Here is a 23586-nt window from a genome sequence, read left to right as displayed (position 1 = left end):
AGTGTTTACAGCACCTTTCTGCATACGACTACTGCCGTCATGCATAACAGAGTTGTCGCTTACGTCTGTTAAAAAGGAATCTTCATAGACCAACATTTGGAGGATAAGCCTTGCCGTAAAGGACTACTGAATGTCCTAAACATCCAAACTCTAGAAAAAATATTGGCAAGCCTCAGAAAGCCCTGAATAATTTAATAGCAATCTTTTTACACCTAGTTTCGGTTTCATTTCTGAAAAGGTTACTGTGTCAGGGCACTATGATGTAGAAGGTGGTCACAACTTGCCGTGGTGCCTTAGTGGCTGTGATGTTGCACTGCTAAGCACGATAGTGCAGTTTCGATTCTCAGCCACGGCAGCTGCATTTTCAATGGTGGCAAAATGCAAAAAAGCCCATGTACTCAGATTTAAGTGCACATTAAAGAATTCTGAGTAGTCGAGGTTAATCCAGACTCCCCCTACTACATTGTGCCTGATAATATCTTGGTTTCAGCGTATAAAACCTCAGAATATAAATTTAAAAAATTTTTTAAGGTGGTCACGTGGGAGCAGGTTGTTACGTCATTTTGTGACTTGCTCTGGCCCACTCAATCAATTCGTGTCAAAATGTCACAAAGGGTGATGTCATGTCACCACCATCTGCCTTGTGACCATGACACAGTGTAACATCCAGGAAATAGAACCGCAACTAGCTGTTGAAAAGCTATTATTTTAAATTATTTAGGGTATTTTAAGTATTGCCAGCAGCTTTTTATATAGTAGTTCTGATGCCCTGGACATTTATTTAACGCTTAAGGTAATGGGAAAGACAGCAGAGCCAGATAGAGAAGTAAGGTGCGAAGACGAAATGGAGAATAAGTATATTAGTCAAAATATGTATGTACAGTGTCAATTTTTATGAAAGGGAACACGCGAACGCGTGGCCTGCGCTCTGCGACGGCTGCCTTCAGCTCCGTCAACCGACAGCTAACGAAAGCTCGCCCGCTTTGGCGTCATCTATTGGCAAGCAAAATAACAAGTCATGGCCGGTTGCGAAGCGCTTTTAGATAACGCTGCATCTCGGCTCGCGTAACGGGCGTTGCAGGCAGCGCGTCGTCTGCCTGTCAACAAATCGAGCGTGGCGCGCCAGCACTGCGCGAGCTGCAGGAATTGCCCTTAACGCGAGCCGAGAGGCAGCGTTATCTAAAGGCGCTTCTCGACAAGCCATGATTTGTTATTTTGTTAGCCAATAGATGACGCCAAAAGCGGGCAAGCTTTCGTTAGCTGTCGGTTGACGGAGCTTACGGCAGCCGCCGGAGCGCGCAGGCCATGCGCTTCCGTGTTCCCTTTCATAAAAATTGACACTGTACTAAAGAGTGGCACTAAATTAGTATTGACAGGTGTAGCATTCTTCGAAAAATTACTCTCATTTAACGAAAAACTGCCCTTGTTTTCTTTTTTATGTCATGCTGCACCTCAGCTCTGCAATGTTAGTGTGGCATGGCAAATTTCAAAATATACCGTCAAATCTGAGTAGCACAGGTAAAGTTTGCTAGGTTCTTTGGTTCAATGCAGAGCAGTTCTCTACTCGTCAACAATTAACTAGAATCTTGTATATGCAGAGAAAATCCACGCATGAAGATCCATGGTGCCGCTACGTTAAAGCGACACTAAAGGCAAATATTAAAGAGACACTAAAGAGCAAAACGATTTTTCTCGCATTAGTAAAGTAGTCTTCCACGATACCAAAAACACCACGCTTGATAAGCGAGAAAATGCGCAAAAAGAAAATACAGGTGGCGACGCCACCTTGGAATTCCCGCACCATTTGCCGTGACGTCACATATTTTTGATGGCGCCTGCTTGGGCCTACGTAGTTCCTAATCGGTTAAATCGAGATACATTGTCCTCTGAGGGGGCCAGAGATTGACATAACGAGTTTGTGGAAATTTCGTCGAGGCAGTGGCGCCAAAATACATTAAATGCTCTTTGAAATCTCTTACGTCATGAATTACAAAGTTCGGCGCGAAATTTAGAAATGAAACTTTGAACTTGTTTTCTCCTCTAATAGTAAACCTATGGTGGTGAAATAAACTCTACAAGAGTTCTCTGAGCACACTTTATCAATCTAAATAAATTCATTGTTTCTCTTTAGTGTCCCTTTAAGTCGACGTTGATTGTTGAAATAGCAGTCCAGAAACCTCGTAGTGCTACTTTTATGCCAAGGAAGTGCTTATTTTGAAATAAAATCATGTTTTAGTGGTCCACATCGCGTTATTGCACTTCAAATCACCCGCCTGAAATCCGACTTTCATACATCACTGCTGCCGTGCCCAATGTTGCCCGCCTTTACTGCGCGGCTGCCGACACTAGTAGCAGCAGAGCGAAAGTAGCGAAACCCACAGCAGCAACAACGGCCATCGAAGCCATCGAAGCTTGCCGCAATCGCTGCAATGGATGTGGACGGAGAACTTGACAACGAGACATTGGCTCGCGACGCTGGGCTCCAATTCAGCGACTTGAGCCCTGATGAACGGGGTATGCTGCTAAGGGCTCGTAGTGCCGGCATCGTTGCATGCGGCATTTTGTCGAACTTTCTGTCAGAGCGACTTTCACGAGTGTGCAAAACACACGCGGCAGTACGCGATCCTGAAACTACCACCGAGACGCGACCGCATGAGCGAAGCAGGGCGCCAGGCGAAGCGCAGTTCGGCGAAAACGGAACCTTTGAACCACGCGCCCCGTTCCCCATGGCAACGCCACAGAGGTTCTTTTTTCCATGAATCAAACGGAAACGAACAAACAGCATTTTATTACGTCTTTTGATGCACGAAAGGTTCTTTTTTTATTGCTGCTAGTTTGATTACTAGTGATTTATTGTAGGCAGACTCTCATACGTCATCGGGATCACTTCGACAATGTCCCACTCGTGGCGCTCATCATGTGATGCATTTAGCTTAATTTCTCGGTAAGTAGGGCACTGCTGTTGATAATATTGCCGTTTTAGAAGTTGTCATACATTGAGCTTTCACTCTGACATAAAGTGTTATTTGCCTTTTGTCTCCCTTTAATGTGTCACTGCCACCCCTCTCATTTTTACCGTTTTGATATTTTGCCAAGCCTCCTCTCACCATAAGAGGGTTGCTATTGCGAAAGTGTAATTTACTGATGCAGCTTAACTTAATATTCCCCTGTAGCATCTCTTTAAAGCCTAACTCAGGTTTTGTGCCTTCCAATAAGATATATGTAGAAAAACCTCGTAAAGTGGAGATTGCCCATCTCTAACATTCTCTAATTTCATTCTTTAACTTGTATGCAGGCTCTTATAGAGCTTCTAAAGGGAAGCAGGATTGGCAGCTGTGAAAGCATCATAGTTTACTGCACACGAAGGGAGGAGACAGAACGGCTAGCTTCATTAATTCGCACCAGCCTGCAGCATGTTGAAAAGCAAACTGACAGAGAAAACAGCTCAAAAGGTAAGCAACAAAAGAAGACACATGGCACATGTCATGCTAATTAATACTGTCTGGTGTTTCTTCTAAAGCATAGATTTTTCAATGCTTTATTGCAGCCGCCAAAGGTAGACGGTCCTACCTGGCCTGGGATGCAGAGGCATATCATGCCGGAATGACACCATTCAGGCGGCGCTCAGTACAGAAAAAGTTTATGACTGGTAAGACTGTCAGCACAAACCATAGCACATGACATTTCACTAAAGCAAAGAAACAAAGCCGCTCCTTGTGTGCTTTGTTTGCAGGTAAGCTCCGTGTGGTTGTAGCAACTGTCGCTTTCGGTATGGGGATTGACAAGGCTGACATCAGAGCAATCATTCATTATAACATGCCAAAGAGCTTTGAGAACTATGTCCAGGAAGCAGGACGGGCTGGACGGGATGGTCTCACGTCACACTGTCACCTATTTTTGGAGCCTGAGGTTGGTATATGTTGCATATATTGGTCTTGCACTTTTCTTGTTAACAGGTTGTCTCTACAGTGCACATGAGCTCAAGGAGGAATCAAATTATAATTACAAATCTGGAAGTGGTTCCAGCTTAATAAGTATGTGTTGTACATGTTACACTTCATATGTTACAAATTTTCATGATTGTAAGTGGCTATAACTCTAGAACTAATATTCTTAATTCAAATGTCTGAGGCGAGTAGCTACGCTGCACTTAGAACTAAATTTGGTAGTAGAGGGGCAACATTTAAAAGAACCCTATCTGGAAGCCATCATTAATGGCCAGCTAATACATCAGAATAGATTCACACTTGCTCTTTATTTTATTTTTTTTTTGTATCGCATGATATTTTACGTAAAGGTGAAGGGTACAAATGGTGATGGTAAGTTACTTTGGCCTTGACATCCCATCTTCTCCCCTTCCAGAAAAAAGATCAAAATGAGTTGAAGCGCCACATATATGCAAACTCAGTGGATCGGCACGTCATTCGAAAACTCCTTAAGAAAGTGTTTGCACCTCTCGCGAAAAGGAGAAAAACTGAGGGTAATACTGTACGTACACAGTTTTCTCTACTTGGTCATTCTATGCGATGTCATTTGGTTGCGAGAACTTGTGCACGATTTTTAGGCTCCCGTGCTGGATCAAAATTCCATGTACGAGATTGCTATTCCAATTGATGCAGCTGTGGAGGAGCTGGACTTGAAAGAGGAGAGTAAGTCCTCTTTATTTTTTCTACACTTCTTCCTTGTGCTCGTGAATAATTGTGTCTCCAGTAACACTGCGAATCGCACATCTGTTTTCTACCCCTAAATCTAAGATATCCTCACACTGTTGTGCTTTCTGGAGTTCCATCCTCGTAAAGTTGTGCGAGTGCTGAACAAAGTGTATGCAACGTGCACAATCAAGTGCTATGGCGGCCCACAGCAACTGAGATCAGTTGCATCAAAGGTGAGCAAATTCGTGCTGTCAAATAGAAAATTGCTGTAATCAACATTCATTTTATGTTTCTAAACTTCATCTCTTCAACATTAAAGTAGTACACATTAGAGCTGTGCACGGGCCGTATTTCCGAGCCCGAGCCCAGCCCGGGCCCGCTGACTTTGTCGAAGGCCCGCCCGAGCCCGACGGCAAAGGGCTGCGAGCCCGCCCGGCCCGGCCCGACGTACGAAAACACAATCCCGAGCCCAGCCCGGCCCAGCCCGGCTTTTCGAAAGTTCGCTGTGAAAACAAAGCATCGTTTTCCGGTAATTTGGCATTTTATTGAGCATATCAAATATGATCAAACGACACACGACGAACAGTCTCTAATAGAGACTGTTCGCGGCACTTTTTCTATACAAGTAGATGGCCTCATGCCAGCAACAATGGAGTTCGCTCGCCAAACCCGCCACGTGTATGGGGTATGCCCATGCAAGCGTCAGCTTGCACGAAGGCGATCTACGTCGGGTCGCTCGTCGCTGTCGCGTGCATTTCACTCATATGGGATTTGGCCTTAAATTTAATGCGAACAGTCGCGTGGCGCCGTCACTAGCTCAGGTGGTGTTACTTCTCTGTTTGTCGAAGTGCAACAGAGGCAGTGCTTTACCTGCTCCCCTTTTGCTTAAAGTAGTGAATGGAAAGGAAAAGCGGTAAAGGGCGGTCGCGGAAAAGGCCCTGTATGCGTGCTGGAAAACAATTCGCGCTCATTCTCTATATTTCGGGCTTGAGTCGGGCTTCGCGCAGAGCCCGAGCCCGGCCCGATAATACTCCAAGTAGACCGAGCCCGGCCCGGGCCCGAGGTGAAAATACGTCAGCCCGCCTGAGCCCGGCCCGCGGGCCGGGTCGGGCTCGGGCTTTCGGGCTACCCGGAGCCCGTGCACACCTCTAGTACACATATGGAGATGGTAACCCGAGTTTTTGTGTGAAAGATTTTTTTTTGTTGTTCTTATTTCCTTGCGGTATTTGGATGCTGTCTTCTTGAATATGGTATGCTGCTGACGGTAGCTTATTTTCACTGGGAGCAAGCTAAAACACTAATGCAACCGCATACATGTCCAACATTTTTCTGTTAGTAAGCTAGCCCTTAAGAACTGCATACTTGTGGCACAGCCACACTGCTTGCAACTTGACTGCCTTTTGCTGTGTTCTGTGCATGTGTGCACATGTCACATAATTAACAAACTCAAAAATGAATGGTCAAAAAAAAAAAGGTTTTAGAGGACAATCTTACACCCCACCCCTTCTCACCCTCCCTCCCTTTATGGTCCAGGGTTCGTACAGGTCCTTGAAAACCTCGAAAACCCTTGCGTTTGAAAAGTACATTTTCAAGGCCCTTGAAGGTCCTGGAATTGTATTCTCTGTCCTTGAAAACCCTTGAATTTCAGGACCCGTGCAGTCTCAAGTTCGCAGTGCGACCTGCTTTCTGTTGTAGATTAGTGTTGATGCAGCAAACTTTCCATTTCAGAAACAATACACCGTGCGAATTTGCATGTATTCTGTTTGTCCATGCCTTGTCCTATCGTTCATTTCACTCCTCACCCATCAGTGCATCTTGTCTCTCTTTCTCTCTCTCTCCCGACTTACCTCCTTACCACTTCACTCTTGTCTCCTGCATTCATGCTGTTTTTTTCCCTGTCAAGCGAGCGATGCATGTGGTTAGTACACTGTAACAATGTCAAGCCTTGCTAATACTGGAGAAGTGTCAGCATCTGTCCTGAACATTTGTTGTGTGTTGGGAACTACTTCAGATGGCATCAAGGCTAGGCTTTTCTACAGTATAATAATACCGTTAAAGCTCGATCTAACAAAAGCAAATTTTATGTAGTTCCAAATCTAAGGAAGAAATTTGCATTCCTCAGCAGGTACAGCACTCATGGATTGAAATAAAACAATTTAGGGCTCAGTGACGCACATACTTTGGTTTCCACTGTCTTAAGTTCGGATCATATCGGTGTAATTTTGACTGGAATGCGTAGATTAGAGCCAACATTATCTTAAGAGACCAGATTTGTCGCGACATGACATAGTTACCTCGAGCAATTGCGACTACCAATCGTTATGCTAAAAAAATTGATCTCATTTGAATCCATGGGTACTGTACTCGTACGGTTCAACGTTGTTGTCAACATGAACTAACGAAACTAACTTGGAACCAAAACCGATTTAACGAAGTTTTTTATGAAATAAATTAGTAAAAAGAAGCACTCATTTTTTTCTATTTTTTACACAGATGGCTTTTTTTTCTTCAAGTGCGAGCATTAACACTATTGCATTAAAACATCTGTCACCCATAGTCACGAGCCTGGTTTTAGTTTGACAAGGCCACCTTCATCCATGGAACAGTGGACTGAACAGTCACGCTGTTACGTACCAGATGGCGGTGCTTTATTGTTCCTGTCAATGCTCCCACAGGAACACTACTTTGTGTTTTCGTTATTTCATGATTTATGCGACAGATGACACTGATTGTCTCCTCGCAACTTTCTTGCTCGCCCTGCTTGCATAATCACTGCATTCATTCTCCCCGTCTTTGCATTTCGGCTGCATGTCATATTTCACGTGACTGTCTACCTGGCCTGCATCGCCTAGACCACATACCATATTTAATCGAATATAGGCCGCCCTCGATTGTAGGCCGACCCCCGAAATTTGCAAGGCTAGAAAAAAAAACTTAATCATGGTAATCGAATCTAGGCCAAACCCCCCCCCCCCCCACTTTCGCACATCGTTTTTTCGAAAAAAACATCGGCTTAGATTCGAGTAAATACGGTATGTGAAGCTCAATGTTCAGTACACCTGAACAGACTGTTCACATGAGCACGCGTGGCTTATTGCAAAAACAATGTCGTAGTAGATTTTAGGTGTCTCTATGTTCGAATTTTATGTTTCAAACCGACTGAAAAACCCCTTTCTCGATTTTACAAACTTCCCGATTTAACAAAGTAATATGACCGTGGTGATGACTTCGTTAAATTGAGCTTCAACTGTATGTGTATAAGTGCGATAAATTTAGTCAGAATTTGAAACATAGTTATAGTAAAAAAAATTCTCATTTGGATGATGTTCTTTAGTCCTTGAAAAACATGAGACAGGCCCTTGAAATTCCTTGAATATCCTTAAATTTTCTTGTTTGAGGTCTGTATGAATCCTGTTTACCCAAGTAATGTGATACTACCTGTTGTCATTATCAGAAGCAGTTCAGGGTTTGTCTTCTGGGTACAAATGAAGAATAGTAATGGCATTATTTTTTGCATGACAATTTTGGGGGGTAAAGTTATTTATTCGCAACTTGCAACGAAATAAGATTTTGTGAAGAGCTCCTATATTCATTTCTAACAATCTGAGTCCCAACTTTTTTTTACAGGAAGTTCACCTAGAAATAAGAGGCATGTGGTCACATCTGCTAACTCACATTAATAACTACTGCAGTTGTGTGGTGCAGGAGCATTTTCTAAACAAGTGCAAAAATGCATTTAGGTCATCTGCTGCCACCAGTCTTGTGTGGTGCCAGGAAGACTTCCTGCCTTCTTCATCTGCAACTTTCAAATTTAAAATTCACATCTGCCATCATGATATTCTTGGCCAAGTTCATTCGTGTAACTAATTATTTTCCCAATAGCCAGCCAAAATGTACTTCTCAAGAACAGTGCATTAGAAGAATACTGCTCCCATCTGCCTGAACAGTATCTGTATATCACTATGTTTGGATACTTCATACAAAGAAACTGCACGGATAGCTAATGTGTCTGCAAAATATTGCATCAATGTTCTCAGAGCAGCCAGCCTCATCACCTGTGAGGAAACTGTTATAAGCTTCACCTATCGCGTTAAGACCCCGCCTGTAGTTAACAGCCAGCAGCAATGCAAATTACTTGAAGATTTCCATAAAATGCAAAGTGTATGAAGCTGCCACTTGCAATGCCTAGAAGAAAGAAAGAAGGGGAGGTAAAAAAAGCAAGACAGTGCCTGGGGCACAAATGTGTGCTCTCTGTTGAGATATGGGTGAAGGAAGAGAAGGAATAGTCACTTGCAGGCATTTGTCAAAACAGCTAGAATCTTTGCTGTGGGGAGTGTAGTATGCCTTCTTGCACCATTGCCTTGCAACATTTACTTCTATTTACCCTTTTGAAAAACTTACAGCAAAATGCTTCCTAGTATGATGCATGAAAAAATTTATTGTATAATACGAAATTCCTGAATGGGGCCTGGTGAAGAACCATTTAAAGTTGGGATCTTGCTATGACCGACACTCTATTTTTGTCAGTCACTTTTCGAGCACCCATGGCAGCTGTTTTGCTAGTTGTGTAAAGTTGTACATGTGTGTATGTGTATATATACAAACAGGTCAGCTTGTAAAGCTAAGAAATAAATGCCCGAGATTAATAATAATAATATCTGGGGTTTTGCATGCGAAAACCATGACATTATTATGAGGCACGCTGTAATGGAGGGCTCCGGAAATTTAAACCATCTGGTGTTCTTTAACATGCACTGACATCGCACAGTATATGGGCCTCTAGCATTTCACCTTCGTTGAAAATGTGGCCGCCACGGCTAGCATTGAACCTGTGACCTTTGGGTCAGCAGCTGAGCATCGTAACCACTGTACCACAGCAGTGGACAAATGCCCAAGATTAAGTGCAAGGTGTGCAGTCTTGGCTAACTGTGTCACAGTTTTGTGACCATAACTTAAAGAACGTACCATAGTTTCAACATTGTGACTTGCACTGTAACTTTAGGACATATTTGTCTATTTCATTGACAGTTCAGGAATGTTGGACATTCACCTTAGTGCTATTTTGCATTTGAATATAGCCAAATGTAACAACTTCTATTGTAAATAGTCTGGAAACTATGTGCTAGAGAAAGCTGATTTTTTGGAGCTGTCATACATTACAGAATATCTGTTTATAGCGTACTGTCATCTATTCATGCCTTGTAGTTTTGCTATTATTGCAACTGAAATTAGGCAACACTCAGGTACTAGGTCGTACTTGTGCTCATTTTGGAGGAAGCTACTGAACCTATGTGGCTGAAGAAACTAGAAGCCGCAGTTCAAAATATCAACCTATAGTTTTGCAATAAAGCAGGCAGAATCACTGCACCAAGTTCATAAATTATTGTTCTTTTTTTCTTTTTGGCACTGTGAATGTCAATAAAGTCAGCAAAATCTTCAAACCATGTTGAGATCTGAGCACATGTGGCTCAAGAATTAGCAGCTGTATTCCACAGTTTTATACACATGAATTGCTGCAATAAGCCGCAGAAAACTGCAAATTCAATACTATTTTCACGATTAGAAAGTTTTCTCATAGTTCCACCTACACGGACAGAACAAAAGCACTGAATTGTAAAGTTTGCTGTCTTTTTGAATATTGCGCGCGAAAGCATTTTGTCTTAGTGGAAATTATTTTATCCCAGCATTTAAATAGATGCGATCAAAGCAGCCCAATTTCTGTTGTGTCAGCTTCCCCTCACTCTTTCTTGTCTTTGTGCATCATCATTGTGTCATGCTTACAGCCTTTTTTTTTCCTTGTTGGCTCTGCACACAGAAGCAGAAGATATGGACAGGTTGTTATATAAAAGCAGCATACTCGAGTAGCGTTGCCACTTCTTCTTAATAGAGAGAAAAATGAACCACACATTTCACATTGTAGTATTATGTGTCACGTGAATCACGCATGATTTCTTTACTATACCTGTTATTCTGTAAAATTATATATATCCTCGTTTGATGTTTTACAGCTAAAACATGAAAAATAAACACTGCTGCACATATAAGAGAAACTTGCGCTGCTCATATTAAGGTCGTAAGTTAGATATCAGGTTGTGGCAGCTGCAGTTTCCTGGAGGCAGCATGCGAAAACATCTGTGTCCTCAGCATTTAGAATATGAGGCCATACTGCAAATGAACTGTTTTTGAGGTAGTAATTCGCTTAATGTCTGTGCAGCGATAATGGGGCAACGTCAGTGTAAGCAAGCTTATTCTAAAATAAAGTATGCTTTCATGCTATAGCATATATGTGCTATTCACCATCAGTACTTCGCTGGACATTGGTTTGACTTTCCATCATATAGGTACAAAAACTGGAAAAGCTGACCTCAAAGCCCAGTTTGCAAAGGAAAAAAAAAAAAGAAAACAAAACTATTTTTTAAAGCTTTACTTTGTCTTTTTTACTCACCATTTATCAGATATGAGGTCCTGTTTACATCACAATGTGCATTCTTAGTCGAGATGTTTGCTTTGTCTGTGTTACGTCATAACAAGACAGGCTACGTTATGAAGCGAGCAAACCAGAAGCATGTTTAATAGCACCCCCCTTGTGATCTTCCCAGACAGGCCTTATTGCGAAGTTATACAAGGCCACATTTGTTACTGTTTGCTTGGCACTGTTGCCATCTGCAATAAAGCCGGAAAGAAGACAGTTTTCATGCTGTGATATTTTATGCTTCATAAAAGTTATTTATTATAAAAGTGAGATCCCTTAGTGCTTGCAGCAGGCTTTCAGGGACCTTGTACCTTCCTGTGCAACAATTTTCTGCTGGTGTCAAGAACTTCATAAGGGTGAACTTTGACTAAAAGACAAAGGGAATAGGTACCCGGTGAATGCAGTGAGGAGAGAAAATGTTGCCGCTGTTCGAATAAGGTTGTGTGCAAGAATAAGCATGATGCATTTTAGGATGTTGATCTTCATTTCTGCTGATCTCAAAGCTTCTCTAGTCACCCTTATAATTTAGCACTGGTTGGTAGTATATCTTGACTTGGAAGGAACCACACGGATATTGACAGTGTCTCCCTGAAGATTCTTCACTTTACAAGCTTTTTGTTTCCTATGGGAGTATTATAGAAATCCAGTGGCAGGGCATACACCTCAAAACACACATTTGCCGAGAGCAGATGAGTGCATATATGTACAGTCCTGTTTTCAACAAGTTTAACGGCAGCACACCTTTTCAAAAACTGAATTGATCTCCCCAGGAATAACAGCGATGGTATTAAAATTTGCAGGAACAGTTGTTCCAATAGAGAATGTACTGTCAAATAGCGGCATATCAGTATAAATTAGGCCAATTACGAAGATTCCAAAAACAGTATTCTTCATTGATTACTGAGCAGCTCCACAAAAAAAGAAAGCATGTGCACAGTCCACAAAGAGCTTCCTTAAAATTTTCATTTTTAATTGACTCTATCTTCAGGATATATTTGCTGGCAATGGGGCCCATTTTCTTTAATGTTGAACCAAGACATGGCAAGAGCATTGAAGAGGGTTGCCAAGTTCATGAGGCTAGAAATGATGTTCTACGTAATGCCTCACAAGGCCAGTCCACATTGTTACAGAATTTTATCAATGTAAGGTAGATTATAAATGTACTGTCTTGAATTCAAATGAAAATGCCTGTGTATTCCCAGTGAAATCTTGCCAGCATTTTTTTCTTGCTCTATGACTTTGCTCATCAGTTCCAGCCATCTTATCTTCACAGATTTAGCCCTTGGACACACACTTAATGTTTTATACAACCTAAGGTGCATGGTTTCACAAGGGTGAATGCTGTAAACAGCAACTGCAATTCTACCACTTTCAGAATGCAGCAGTGGCAGCTGCAGTGGCACTGCAAGAGAAGCGTGAACAAGAGCCTGTTAACACGTTGTCATTCCCTGTTGTGGATGTGGCTGCACGTATGGGCTGGGATTCCAAGCTGGTCAAGAGAGATTTGAAGACACTAGAGTATGACAACACTATGCTTCATGGTGAGCGACTGTGACAGAAAACAGCAGTCTCTTGTACAGTGCACTAATTGTTGCCTGGTGATGCCACCTTCCCGCAGCAACGGGACACTCGCGCAAATCAGGTGTCATTGTGGAGTTTTCTGACCTTGCCTTCCACCTGAACGTTTCGGCCACTCTCACTGAAGAGGACTGTGATCATCTGTTGGATTACCTCTATGAAAGAGTACGAAAGCAAGAGAAGATGGACATTGCCCGTCTAAAAAAAGTGCAAGAAGCCTTTCAGAGGTAATGCTCTGCAGTTCTAGTGCATCTCCTTCAAGTCTGCTTTTATGTCTTATCTCATTTTGTCTGAGAACTGCTTGTTGCGCAGAAGGTGTTTCTTCACTAGTACCTCAATCCACATTAATTTTAACCAAAGATGCGGTGGGGATGCAATTTGGAAAACTGGGTGCACATTATGTGTAGCAGTTAGAAGTAGTAAACTGGTTCTGTAAAGTTGTTGCTCAGCAATATTTACTGTAACAGTGCAGTTGTCCTGTACTTGCACGTGATATTATTTTCCAATAAGAGTATTTTGGACACTACAAGATTTCACGAGGATGGCTTGGTGAGCTAGTTGGTATTGCATCATACAAGCGTTACAGCGCACAGACAGGGACAACAGAAGAAACCGCAAGACACAACACTGTGTCTTGTGTTTCCTTCTTTTGTCCTTGTCTGTGTGTGCTGTAAGGTTTCTAAGATTCAAGATTTCCTTCACAATGATGCTTTTAACACATGGCTTATTCACGATTTAAAAACTGAGTAATACTGATAGTAAGGCTTGCATTATTTCATAGGAAGTAGCTAGTGCATGAAAATCTATAAAGCTTTTTTTTGGCTTCATAATGTCTGCATTTAAAAAGCCAAGTACTTAACAATACTGGAATTTCACGGAGAAAATGATGCACCGAGTGCACAACACTTGACTCTTTGTATTGCTTGGTTGGAGTACTTATATCCAGGTCAGCACAAGAGCAGCTATTTTTTTATGTCATTTAAGAAGTATTTCAGAGTTGCATCAAGACTTCTGGTGTTTCTCTGTTCTACAGTGCATCTTGTGAAGAATGTGCTGAATGTGCAGAAACAGCAAGCATTGAAAAAAGCAATTCACTTAAGAAATTGATTCAAGATTACTTTGATGAAAGGTTGGACCTGGAAAATGATGATGAAGAGCCTCCACAGACTGTAAGTAGTACTTCCAAAACTTGTGCTCAAATGACAAAGCATGGTGACATATTTAAGATGCCCTTATTTATACCAAATTGCTCCACTGTTGGCAACAACAGTTGAACAATTTATACTTGTTTCATGCAGCAAAAAAAAATCAGATGTAAATCTCTAACATGGGCATAAATAATTACCCACAAGAAGCTTCTGAAGTGGGGTAGGTTCAAGGTGGTTTTATTCACGATGAATTTTAAGCTTGCTCATAAAGTATACCATCAGACCTTTTTATCTTCCTAGGTCTGCAAGGATGCCATAAGTGCAATAAGCCACTCTTTTTTTTTCTATGTAGGCTTGAGTTATCAAAGCTGTGATTTGAAGATTTAAAACTGTGAAGTGTGCACTATAATGGTGCAGCATTACAGGTAGCTTTATGCAAGATTTATTGCAGCACTTCTCAACTCGTATGTTCAGGTGAAGACAACGTATATCCAATAGTATGCTGGCGTGTATATACTCTATTTCACAATACTCTCACTCTGGAGGGGAAGCTGCAGCTTGTGTGAGCCATCAAAAGAGCGATCATGCATGTGTCCACAGACATCGCAGTATCATCTGCTCACTCTTAATCAGGTGATCAGACTTCAAAGCTTCCACTCCAGTGCCATATTGTGAAACACAGTACTTGTACAGGTTTGTGCTAGTTTGCAGTGTGCGAGTCAGCCTACAGCAACACATTATGAGTGAACAAGAATATGAAAGAAGAAAACAGTGTATCCAAAAGCTACCATGAAACACTGTGGTACACTATGGTTCTAGAGTTGGAGTATCACATCACTGCAGCCTTGAATAAAGTTCAGCATCAGGCACACTATTTTAGCACTTTCCCCTTCCCTTTCCAACAGGAGCAGTGCCTAAACCACCTTCGACAAGAAATTCGAAACCTTGTGATGCAACACAGGGACCACTCGTTCAACGGTCGAGCGGTGGCACGTATATTTCATGGCATTGGGAGCCCATGTTTTCCAGCACAAGTGTGGGGAAGAGTGCGTCGATTTTGGAGAGCCTTCCTGGACGTTGACTTCAACACAATAGTAAACATTGCAAACAAAGAGCTTCTGTCACTGCGTTGAACTGTGCAGTGAAACTCCTGCAGCCTTTTTAATGCTGCAGTTCACATTTGCACAGAATTTTATACTTTTAGTACACATTGCTTTAATTCTTTTGTAATAAAGTATTTATTGATGTAAAAGCCAATTCTGTTTTATGCTTCACAATACCTTAACTGCTGCATCCTTACAAATTTAAAATGCAGCAAACTACCTGAAAAATGTCTTGACTGTTTTGATTAGCTATTCCACTTCATTTTTTCTTTGCTTGTTAATTACATCTACTTAAGCTGGCCTCATCAATGATATGCACTACAATTTCATACCTGATGAGTGTCACAATATTACACCAAGTTTATATCGCTTCCAGCATGAAAATATAAAAACACATGTGAAAACATGTTACTGTCTGGTTACTTAAAAGTGTACTAAGCCGCAAGGAGATAACGAAAAATCTGCAGGGTACACATATGTCAGATGCCCTTTTGGCTATCATTTTCTTGAGCATTCCATTTCATGGCTGCATATCTGAAAATGACTAGCACATAAAAACTATGAATGCTCTTATGAACCTATAGACTAGAAATTTACACATTTAAATTCATGTTAATGAAAATTTTTACTTATGACATATGGGTGTGGCAATGTGCTGCACTGTTCAATGTCTGGCCTGTTTGGCAGATAAAATCATGACTGCATGGAAAAAAATGGTTGATATTAAACAAAAAGAAAGGGGGGGGGGCACAGTTTCCATCTAACATAGGAGAAAATACTTAGATGGGTACTGTTCAACGTACTCTTCATAAAAACGGCTCACTCACTTCAGCAGCAAACTGAAATTGGGCTAAGTTAAAGAACAAACTTAGTACACTTAAAGCATGTAATGCTTGTCTGCCACCACAACGTGGTCAGGCATGACATGAGCGACTAAAGCACTCCATAAATAAGCTCTGTTTTGTTTGCTCTATCATTCTTTATAGAAATAAGTCAGCGCTCAGGAATTTGCAAGGAGTCCTTTATAGGGGGAAGTTATGACAAGCTTGCGGTGAACTACCACCGAATCTTGTCCTTGTATTCATCATGTACGCTCCACCGTTTGAGCGTCTCGTAGCCCAGGGCAAGCAGAAATGAGCTGATTACACTCTGCATTACGCGAGCCGACAGGCCTATCTGGAACATGCGCAAGCGTTCTTCCGTCCAGAGCTGCCAAAAGGTCTGCGTGACCGAATTCATGCGCTGCACTTGGATGCGGGCTCGCACCACGTCCATCGGGTTGGTGATGAAGCATACGGTGATACCACTCAAGGGTCCTGCCATGCACTGAACTAACATCTGAGGCGTCCAGCCGGGCAGCACGCGCCGCAGCCCGTCGGCGTAGGCCGGATAGAACATCCACCACAGCGCACTGCCGGGCACGTAAGCCAGTAGCGATGCGAAGTAGCCTCGGTAAAAGCCTCTGATGCCATCTCTCCGGTACAATTCGCGCACAATGGCCGCAGAAATGAGGTGCTTCCTCTTCAGGTCGACGCTGATGTTGAGCGGGTTCATGACCGTACCGCCGCTTTTGCTCGACCGGCCCAAAACCATCATGTGTTGGGAGACAACGTCAAAGGGTGTGATGATAGTTTGACTCACGAGAGAACTGCAGCCACCAGCTATAAGTCCCTTTAAACGTCGGTCGTGTATGTCGGCGTGTCGAGAAACCATGTCCCGTACTTTTTCGTACGTGAAGATATAGCCGATGCCAGAGAACATCTGTATCGTGTTAATCCAAAAGCCTCTGTACAAACCTCCGAAGCCTTCGTAGCGCAGAATCTTCGAGCAGGCGTCAAACGTACCAGTATAAAGCTTTCCCGGCTTTTGGACTTGCAGTCGCGTTTTGATGACCGTCAGAGGGTACACCAGGCAACGCAAGGTGAACGAGTTGATCATACTGAACATGAAGAATCGGGATTTGTCCATCATTTCCCATTCTATCGTAAGGATTTCTGGATCCTCCATGCTCGCAGATGTGTACGAAATCCGGCTGTTTCTTTAAGTACAAATACGTACAATAAATAATCGGGCGCTCTTCATGTCGTCCGCATTTCGACATGGCTGTGCACGAGGTCCACCAAGCAGCTATCACAGGGATGTAGAAACATAGTTACGTTAACGAGTTGATCGCGGAAAGCGCGCACGTTTACCAAACTGGCTGGCCTTGAGAAAAAAAGGAGACATCCAACACTTTCCGCAATGTTTCATAAAACGTGAAGGCGCACCATTTCAATAAATCGGCTAAGTGCACGCTGATCATGCGATCGTACGCCTGTCTTGCGCTTGCAGCGCCAATTGCGGCAAATATGAGAAATCGCCGACTTCAAGACATGGCGACGGTGACGTATCGTTATGTGCTTTCGCTTTCGTTTCTGTGCAGAAGGGCTTGGCCTTTGAGATTCGCTTTGTTACTCCGAGAGAGCCGTTACTTTAGTTATAGCAGCATTAATAAAATGACTTTAGTAAGCTAAATTAAAGAAATAAACTTTACAAAATAAGTGGCAAATGCACTGGATGTTCAACACCGATTCTTTCCTGGGCCGGTCGTGTTGCTGTTTTGGAGTTCGCTTACAGTGTCCTGGAACAGTTTCGGGGCTAGCTTCTTTCTCTTGCAACACTCTTGTCAAGAGAGGACTTTTATTAAGTTGGGCGCAACACTTTGCGCCCGACTGGAGACCACAATACCCGTACCGGACTCAAGTACCATGCAGCAGAACCGAAGAACAGCGCATTTTCCCAAAGCCATTCTTCCACCGTGCACAAAGCATAACTTCCAAAATAATTGCCGATGAAGCCAAGAGCTTCCTACAAACTTTGTAAGAAACCTATAGGCCCACGTTATTAGTATGGTCTGGTACTCTGTGGCATGAAAACAGCTAGAGAGCCAAAGGAGTGTTTCGATGGCGTAGCCGGAGGGGGTGGGGCAGCCTTAGTTTCAGTATGACGCGCTTAGAGCAAAACGGTGATCTAATGAAATGCAAAGTTGCCTTTTTGCCTTTGCTGATCCGTGATACACTCCTCATCGTTGGCAGCGCCCGTCGCGCGAAATGTACCTACTTACCACTGAGGGGGCCAATACATAAGAATCGTTTACGTAGAGCAGCACCAGTGAGCGAACGAAATTCTGTGCAACTCTGGAAACGAAGTACACTGGTACACTCTTAGCGGCTCAGTCGTTAAACTTGTCGTCTAAGCTGAATTGTAGTCCAATGTAATTTTACATTTTGCTCCTTATTCTAGTCACTCGGTGTTGCTGCATAACATGTTTGCTGACAAGAGAGCTCTCATAATTTTACTCACCAGCAGTTCATCTCCAGCATTAGTTGCACGGTGATCAAATATGCACCGTAGTTGGCACGCATGCTGTTTAGTATATCTTTTTAAAATCAATCTTATTACCACTTTCGAACACGAAAACTTTGTGTATAATTACTTTACATTCATTAGATCATTTCAGTTTAACGCAGTTCCACGTACGCGTAAGGAAATTATTTTCAATACATCAATTCATTACTGTAAGTATAAAATTATGATGATAGAAAAGAATTCAGGAAATTTAAACCTAGCAACATTCTATGATGCACTTGTGTGTCCCCCTTTCTCCTCATGCGTTCAGCGCTTCGTCAACATAATTGCTCGAGCAGGAACCACTCCAAAGGTTATGATCTCCTCAGTTCCATGAGGCGCTTATAGATCAAACTCTGTTGAAGACAGTGACATAATCAAATGCACATTTTTTTTTTTTTATGGAAAAAAAATTACCTACACGTGCTATAAACTCCACATCGTTGGAGGAACTTCGTCCACGAAATTTGCCCGCTTACCATTGCAGAAGCAAATAAAAGAGTGGGATTACGTCCAGTCATAGTTACGTTCAAGGTTGAGCTGTGTCATATACAAAGTAATCAAGTTTGTTTATCTTCTGGAGGTCATGCAGCGCAAGGCTACGTGATTTTGTCTACTCACCAGCTCATTTTGTCCGCCTTTCCACCGGACGTTCCTCCTGAAATGCATTGTAGATTACGCCTCCGCATTAGGATGTGGTGTCAATAAGATATATTTCCAGGAAAATTAGGTAAAGCATGCATACAGATTGCGCTGGAGATTGGAGTGCCTAATTGACCTTAGTTAATTAACCAATTAAGTGCAATATAAAAAATACCCTAAAGAGCGCCAAATGACGGTAAACCACAAGTCGTTGGATTCATTCAGTTGTGGTTAACTCCCCCACCCCTTTTTTTTCTTAAATCCTTGGTTCGTGTTACGTGAAACACCCATAATGCATTAAAGGCAACGTCGTAACTTGCGTTGATCGCTTTGTTCCTACTCGCATTAAGAAAACGCGTAAACGAAATCCCTGGATAACACGCAGCATTATCCATATCAAACGGCAAATTAAAAGATTCAGGTAAAGGAAAGAGAGCGCTCTCTTTCCTTGTTTTGAATCTTTTATTTGCCGTTTAATATGGATGATGTTCATATGAATTCGAAATGTAATGCTCACTCGAAATAATTGCAGTTCTAAGAAGTCCACGCGATGGAAGTGTCATCTGCCTTTTTAAAGTATTTTACTTTTACCGGAAAGGACGGTCTCTCTAAACTGCAACTTCCGTCGCTCGAGCGACGGAAGTTGCAGCTATGAAAATCAAGTTGAAGGAAGCCCTGGTGAATTCCAAAAAAAAAAAAAGTTATTTGACCGAACGCTTGTCAACGTCCTTAGAAGCTCGCCATGCTGATTCTGGCGTTACTTCGGTGAAAGAAATGAAAGAATTGAGCAGGTCGAGCACAAGGGGAGTATCCTGACAAAAGTTGAAGACCTAGCCGATACTTTTAATCGTTTCTTTCAGTCCGTTTTCACAATAGACCAAGGCGATAAGATAGTAGGGGCCTTCATCAGCAGCGATGCAACAACCGCAATGGAACCAGTTATTATGAACCGTGAAGGTGTTTTTCAGTTACTGCGTCAGCTAGACGCGAAGAAAGGAAGTGGTCCGGATAATCTACCAACAGAGTTTCTCAAGAGATACGCCGAATGGGTCTCGTTTTATTTAGAAATAATATTTGTAAAATCGGTTGAGACGCGATCACTTCCACAAGACTGGCGCAATGCAGTAGTAATCCCGATTTTTAAAAACGGTAACCGTAGGTTAGTAAACAATTACCGGCCCGTATCCTTGACGTCGGTTTGCTGTAAAGTTCTAGAATATGTAATAGCAAAACATATTCTTAGTTTTTTTTTTTATTCTAACCGATTACATTGCGCAAACCAACAAGGGTTTAGGCACGTTCTTTCTGCGGTCACAAAATTAACAGAAACACTCCACGATTTCTATTCGAACATCGATGCCCTGCAGACTGATGTACGTAATTTGTGTCGGTTTTAGGAAAGCCTTTGATACGATTTCTCACCGTAAGTTACTTTTCAAGCTTGTAAGATTAGGAATAAGCGAAGCAGTATTAAAATGGATAGATGTCTATTTATCTACGCGTCAACAGACTGTAAAAATGGAAAACTACACTTCAAGACCACTACGCGTGTACTCAGGGATTCCCCAGCGATCTGTTTTAGGACCAATTCTTTTTCTGACATTTGTTAATGATATATGTTCAATAGTTGAGGCTTCTATTAAAATGAAACTTTTTGCAGATGACTGTTCGATTTATTCTCCAGTAACTTGCGAAAGTGATCAAATTAATCTGAACAGGCGCTTGCAGGCATTAGATGAGTAGTGTGAAAAATGGGACATGGAAATAAACTATAGTAAGACAACATTTACACTCAAGTGGGCGGGAACTGTCCTTCACGTATCACATCGGAAATCACCCTTTAAGTAATGCCGCTTGTTTCAAATACCTAGGAGTTAGTATTGTGCACACATTGCAATGACACTCGCGTATAGATAACATCTGTTCTAAGCCAAATAAAAAACCGTATTTTCTAAAGAAAAAACTGGAACATGCCACTCCTAATGTAAAACTAAAGGCTTACAAAACATTCATACGGCTAGTCTTATAAAGTATGCTAGTATTGTGTGGTCGCCTCACCAGAAGGTTTTGAGAACAAACGTCGAGATAATACAAAAATTAGCAGTCCGTTTCATATGCGGTAAATACACGGACGCACACACTCCGTCACGGCTTTGTTAAAGTTCTGTGATGAGCTTGAGTCTTTGGAATATCGCAGGTGCAAACATCCCCTCAGATTTATTTTTAAGATTATAAGCGGGCAAACAAAAATAAACAAGGGTTTATATTTTCAGCCCCCTGGAAGGCGATGTGATCGTCTTGATATAGTAGAACTACTCAATCTTATTTCACACGCACGAATGCTTTCCGTCACTCCTTTTTCCCAGACACAATAGAAATGTGGAATAGTTTACCCAATGCGGTTGTTAAACATACGACGTCAGTCGATTTCGAAGATGCGTTAGACAGTTTTCTCTGTAGTGATGCGCGCTAAATTCTGGTGCGAGCATTTATTTGTCGATTTCTATCTGTCTAATCACTGTTTGTTTGTTTCTCATTTTTCCGATGCTGGTTATTCATCTGTTATTCCTATGTGCTATTCTTTTTTGTGTGAATGTTATGTGTCATGTGACACCCTCTGTGTAATGGCCTCAAGCACGGGTTTTACAGTATCAAACAGATAGATTAAATAAATCATAACAAAATACATACTTTCTTGAAAACGTTACAAGATTTATATCTGTCAGCTAGCTTTTCCATAAGATATTGGTAGCGTCTAAAAACTTATTTATAGCGACTAACGCTTTTAGCTGAAAGCCCGCTGTTAACCTTTCTTCGATGGGCATTGCTGGAAATGAAGAGGATGATCGCCTCGCTTCATCTTGTAACCATGATGATTGTGACTGCCCTGAAATTCCATCTATGATGGACAACGCTAGTCTGCTTATTCGCCGCCACCTCCTAAAGCAGCACCCAGACCAACATGTCGCGAACGGATCGTTCCCTCCCCGTGTTAGTGGTCCTGGCTTGCCTCGTCTGTATTGGTGCGCGAACGCGTATACCGCCAATGGCGTGTGGACATTCCGTTGTGTGCAGTTTGTGGCTCCTGTGAAACACTTGAGCATCTTGAGCACTGTCCCGCATTTTTTACGCAGCGGGCTCTGCTGATTAAGGAATATAAATTCCTCGGATTTAAGTGCGCGACCACTGACGATTACCTCTTTCCGAGAGGTTGTGTATCTCGACGCGACCAGGCCCATCGAGCTTTGCTGACTTTTATAGACCAAACGAATCTGGTCACCCGTTTGTAGGCGTTTTTTTTTTCGTGTTTTTACTTATTTTTGCCCAAGTCTTCGTCATTCTTTTTTTACTCTTCTATCTTCTTTCCTCTTTCTCTCCTCCTATCTTTTTTCCCTCTTTTCTCTGTGTCCTTTTCGCATCTGTGTATGCAAATCAAATAAATAAAATAAAATAATTTCTTCCACTAGTGGTGTCGAAGAGCTTGCTTTGATGTGAGACAAAATCAAGCGAATGTCGATGCACACATTTCGGAGCGAACTCTTGGCTGACATCACGCTAGCATCGGTATTCATATCGTTACCATGACATGACTGGTTGCTGCTGTTGCTCTGCAGTTGCAACACTTGTTTGCCGGCCACGCCCTAGCTCCTATTATAATAAAACGAATCAGACAAAATTTACGCCCGGATAAGTTGGCTTTGGCCTTCGCTGATTTTGCGTCGTGCAACCCTAATGCTTGGTGTACGCTGTCAGGGAGTGAGGCCGCAGTCACTGATTTTGGGAATGACGGCTATGTGCACTCTTGTGCAATGCAAACGGTACAATACATTCGATCCTAAATAATTCATATTTACTGAGAGCATAACACCTTTAAGTAAAACAAAGCACGGAAGTTACGGCTGACACGGCTGAGTTCAGCCTTAATCGAGATGTTCGCAGTCTCTTAGGCTAGCTCTGATTAGGTACACTTACGAACAACGTATAGCCATCTAGCACCTAAACCCGTGCTGTACATTCCATGTGGCAGTCTGTTTCAACATAGAAGTAAATAGAAAGAAATGCAGGGAGGTGAAGTATGGTCGCACCGGACTGGCTGCCCAGTACGCGTTGGGAGAGGATAAGTTCATACCAATGTCGCCAAAGACGACTTCTGCTTGTCCGAATTTCAGCTGCTTTGCTTAGCTTAATGGAAACTAACTGTTCTTGTGAACTCACTTGAGCATGCGCAGTCCAGCTTACACAGAGAGAGCGAGAGACACTTACAAAAATTCATTTAGACTGTCTAAACCCATTTTTAGAGTGTCTATAGACTGTCTAAATATATTTTTGTAAGGGGAGAGAAATAGAGAGGAAAATGCAGGCAGGTCAACCAAAGGTTTGCGCGGTTTATACATGCGGGGATGGGGAATGTTGTAAATATATAGAAGAAGGAAAGGCAAGAAAGACGACAAAGAAAAGTTTTTTTTAATTACCCGAACTGATTTTACTGCAATCTCTTCAAACAATAACTTATGTACCTGAACGCATAAAGCATAATTTAAAACCGCACATGTAACTTTCTTTTTCTGATCAGGATATACGCAGCCAAAAAAAACAAAAAAAAA

General features: G+C 42.2%; 2 protein-coding genes across 2 annotated transcripts in view; one reads left to right on the top strand and one right to left on the bottom strand.

Annotated features, from left to right (window-relative positions):
* LOC119374979 (ATP-dependent DNA helicase Q4) overlaps nucleotides 1–15029 on the top strand; it is a 29479-nt gene extending 14450 nt beyond the window's left edge. Inside the window, exons 13-22 of the mRNA XM_037645180.2 lie at nucleotides 3296–3452; nucleotides 3548–3649; nucleotides 3734–3909; nucleotides 4363–4488; nucleotides 4565–4649; nucleotides 4755–4885; nucleotides 12500–12665; nucleotides 12743–12929; nucleotides 13736–13871; nucleotides 14756–15029. Of these exons, the coding sequence (XP_037501108.1) occupies nucleotides 3296–3452; nucleotides 3548–3649; nucleotides 3734–3909; nucleotides 4363–4488; nucleotides 4565–4649; nucleotides 4755–4885; nucleotides 12500–12665; nucleotides 12743–12929; nucleotides 13736–13871; nucleotides 14756–14983 (1494 nt within the window). The 3' untranslated portion in view covers nucleotides 14984–15029. The remainder of the gene's footprint in view (nucleotides 1–3295; nucleotides 3453–3547; nucleotides 3650–3733; nucleotides 3910–4362; nucleotides 4489–4564; nucleotides 4650–4754; nucleotides 4886–12499; nucleotides 12666–12742; nucleotides 12930–13735; nucleotides 13872–14755) is intronic.
* Nucleotides 14464–17273, bottom strand: LOC119374990 (solute carrier family 25 member 44). The gene has a single exon (XM_037645191.2). It carries the CDS (start codon nucleotides 16958–16960, stop codon nucleotides 16010–16012), a length of 951 nt encoding a protein of 316 aa, XP_037501119.1. The 5' UTR covers nucleotides 16961–17273; the 3' UTR covers nucleotides 14464–16009.
* Between the last annotated feature and the right edge of the window lie 6313 nt (nucleotides 17274–23586).

Source organism: Rhipicephalus sanguineus, chromosome 1, assembly GCF_013339695.2.
Source record: "Rhipicephalus sanguineus isolate Rsan-2018 chromosome 1, BIME_Rsan_1.4, whole genome shotgun sequence".
In the NCBI taxonomy this organism is placed as follows: Eukaryota; Metazoa; Arthropoda; class Arachnida; order Ixodida; family Ixodidae; genus Rhipicephalus; species Rhipicephalus sanguineus.
This window is presented reverse-complemented; position numbering and strand designations above follow the sequence as displayed.

What these genes read in the sequence shown, in the direction of transcription:
- LOC119374990 (XM_037645191.2), bottom strand. Translation starts at nt 16,960, where the DNA reads ATGGAGGATCCAGAAATCCTTACGATAGAATGGGAAATGATGGACAAA.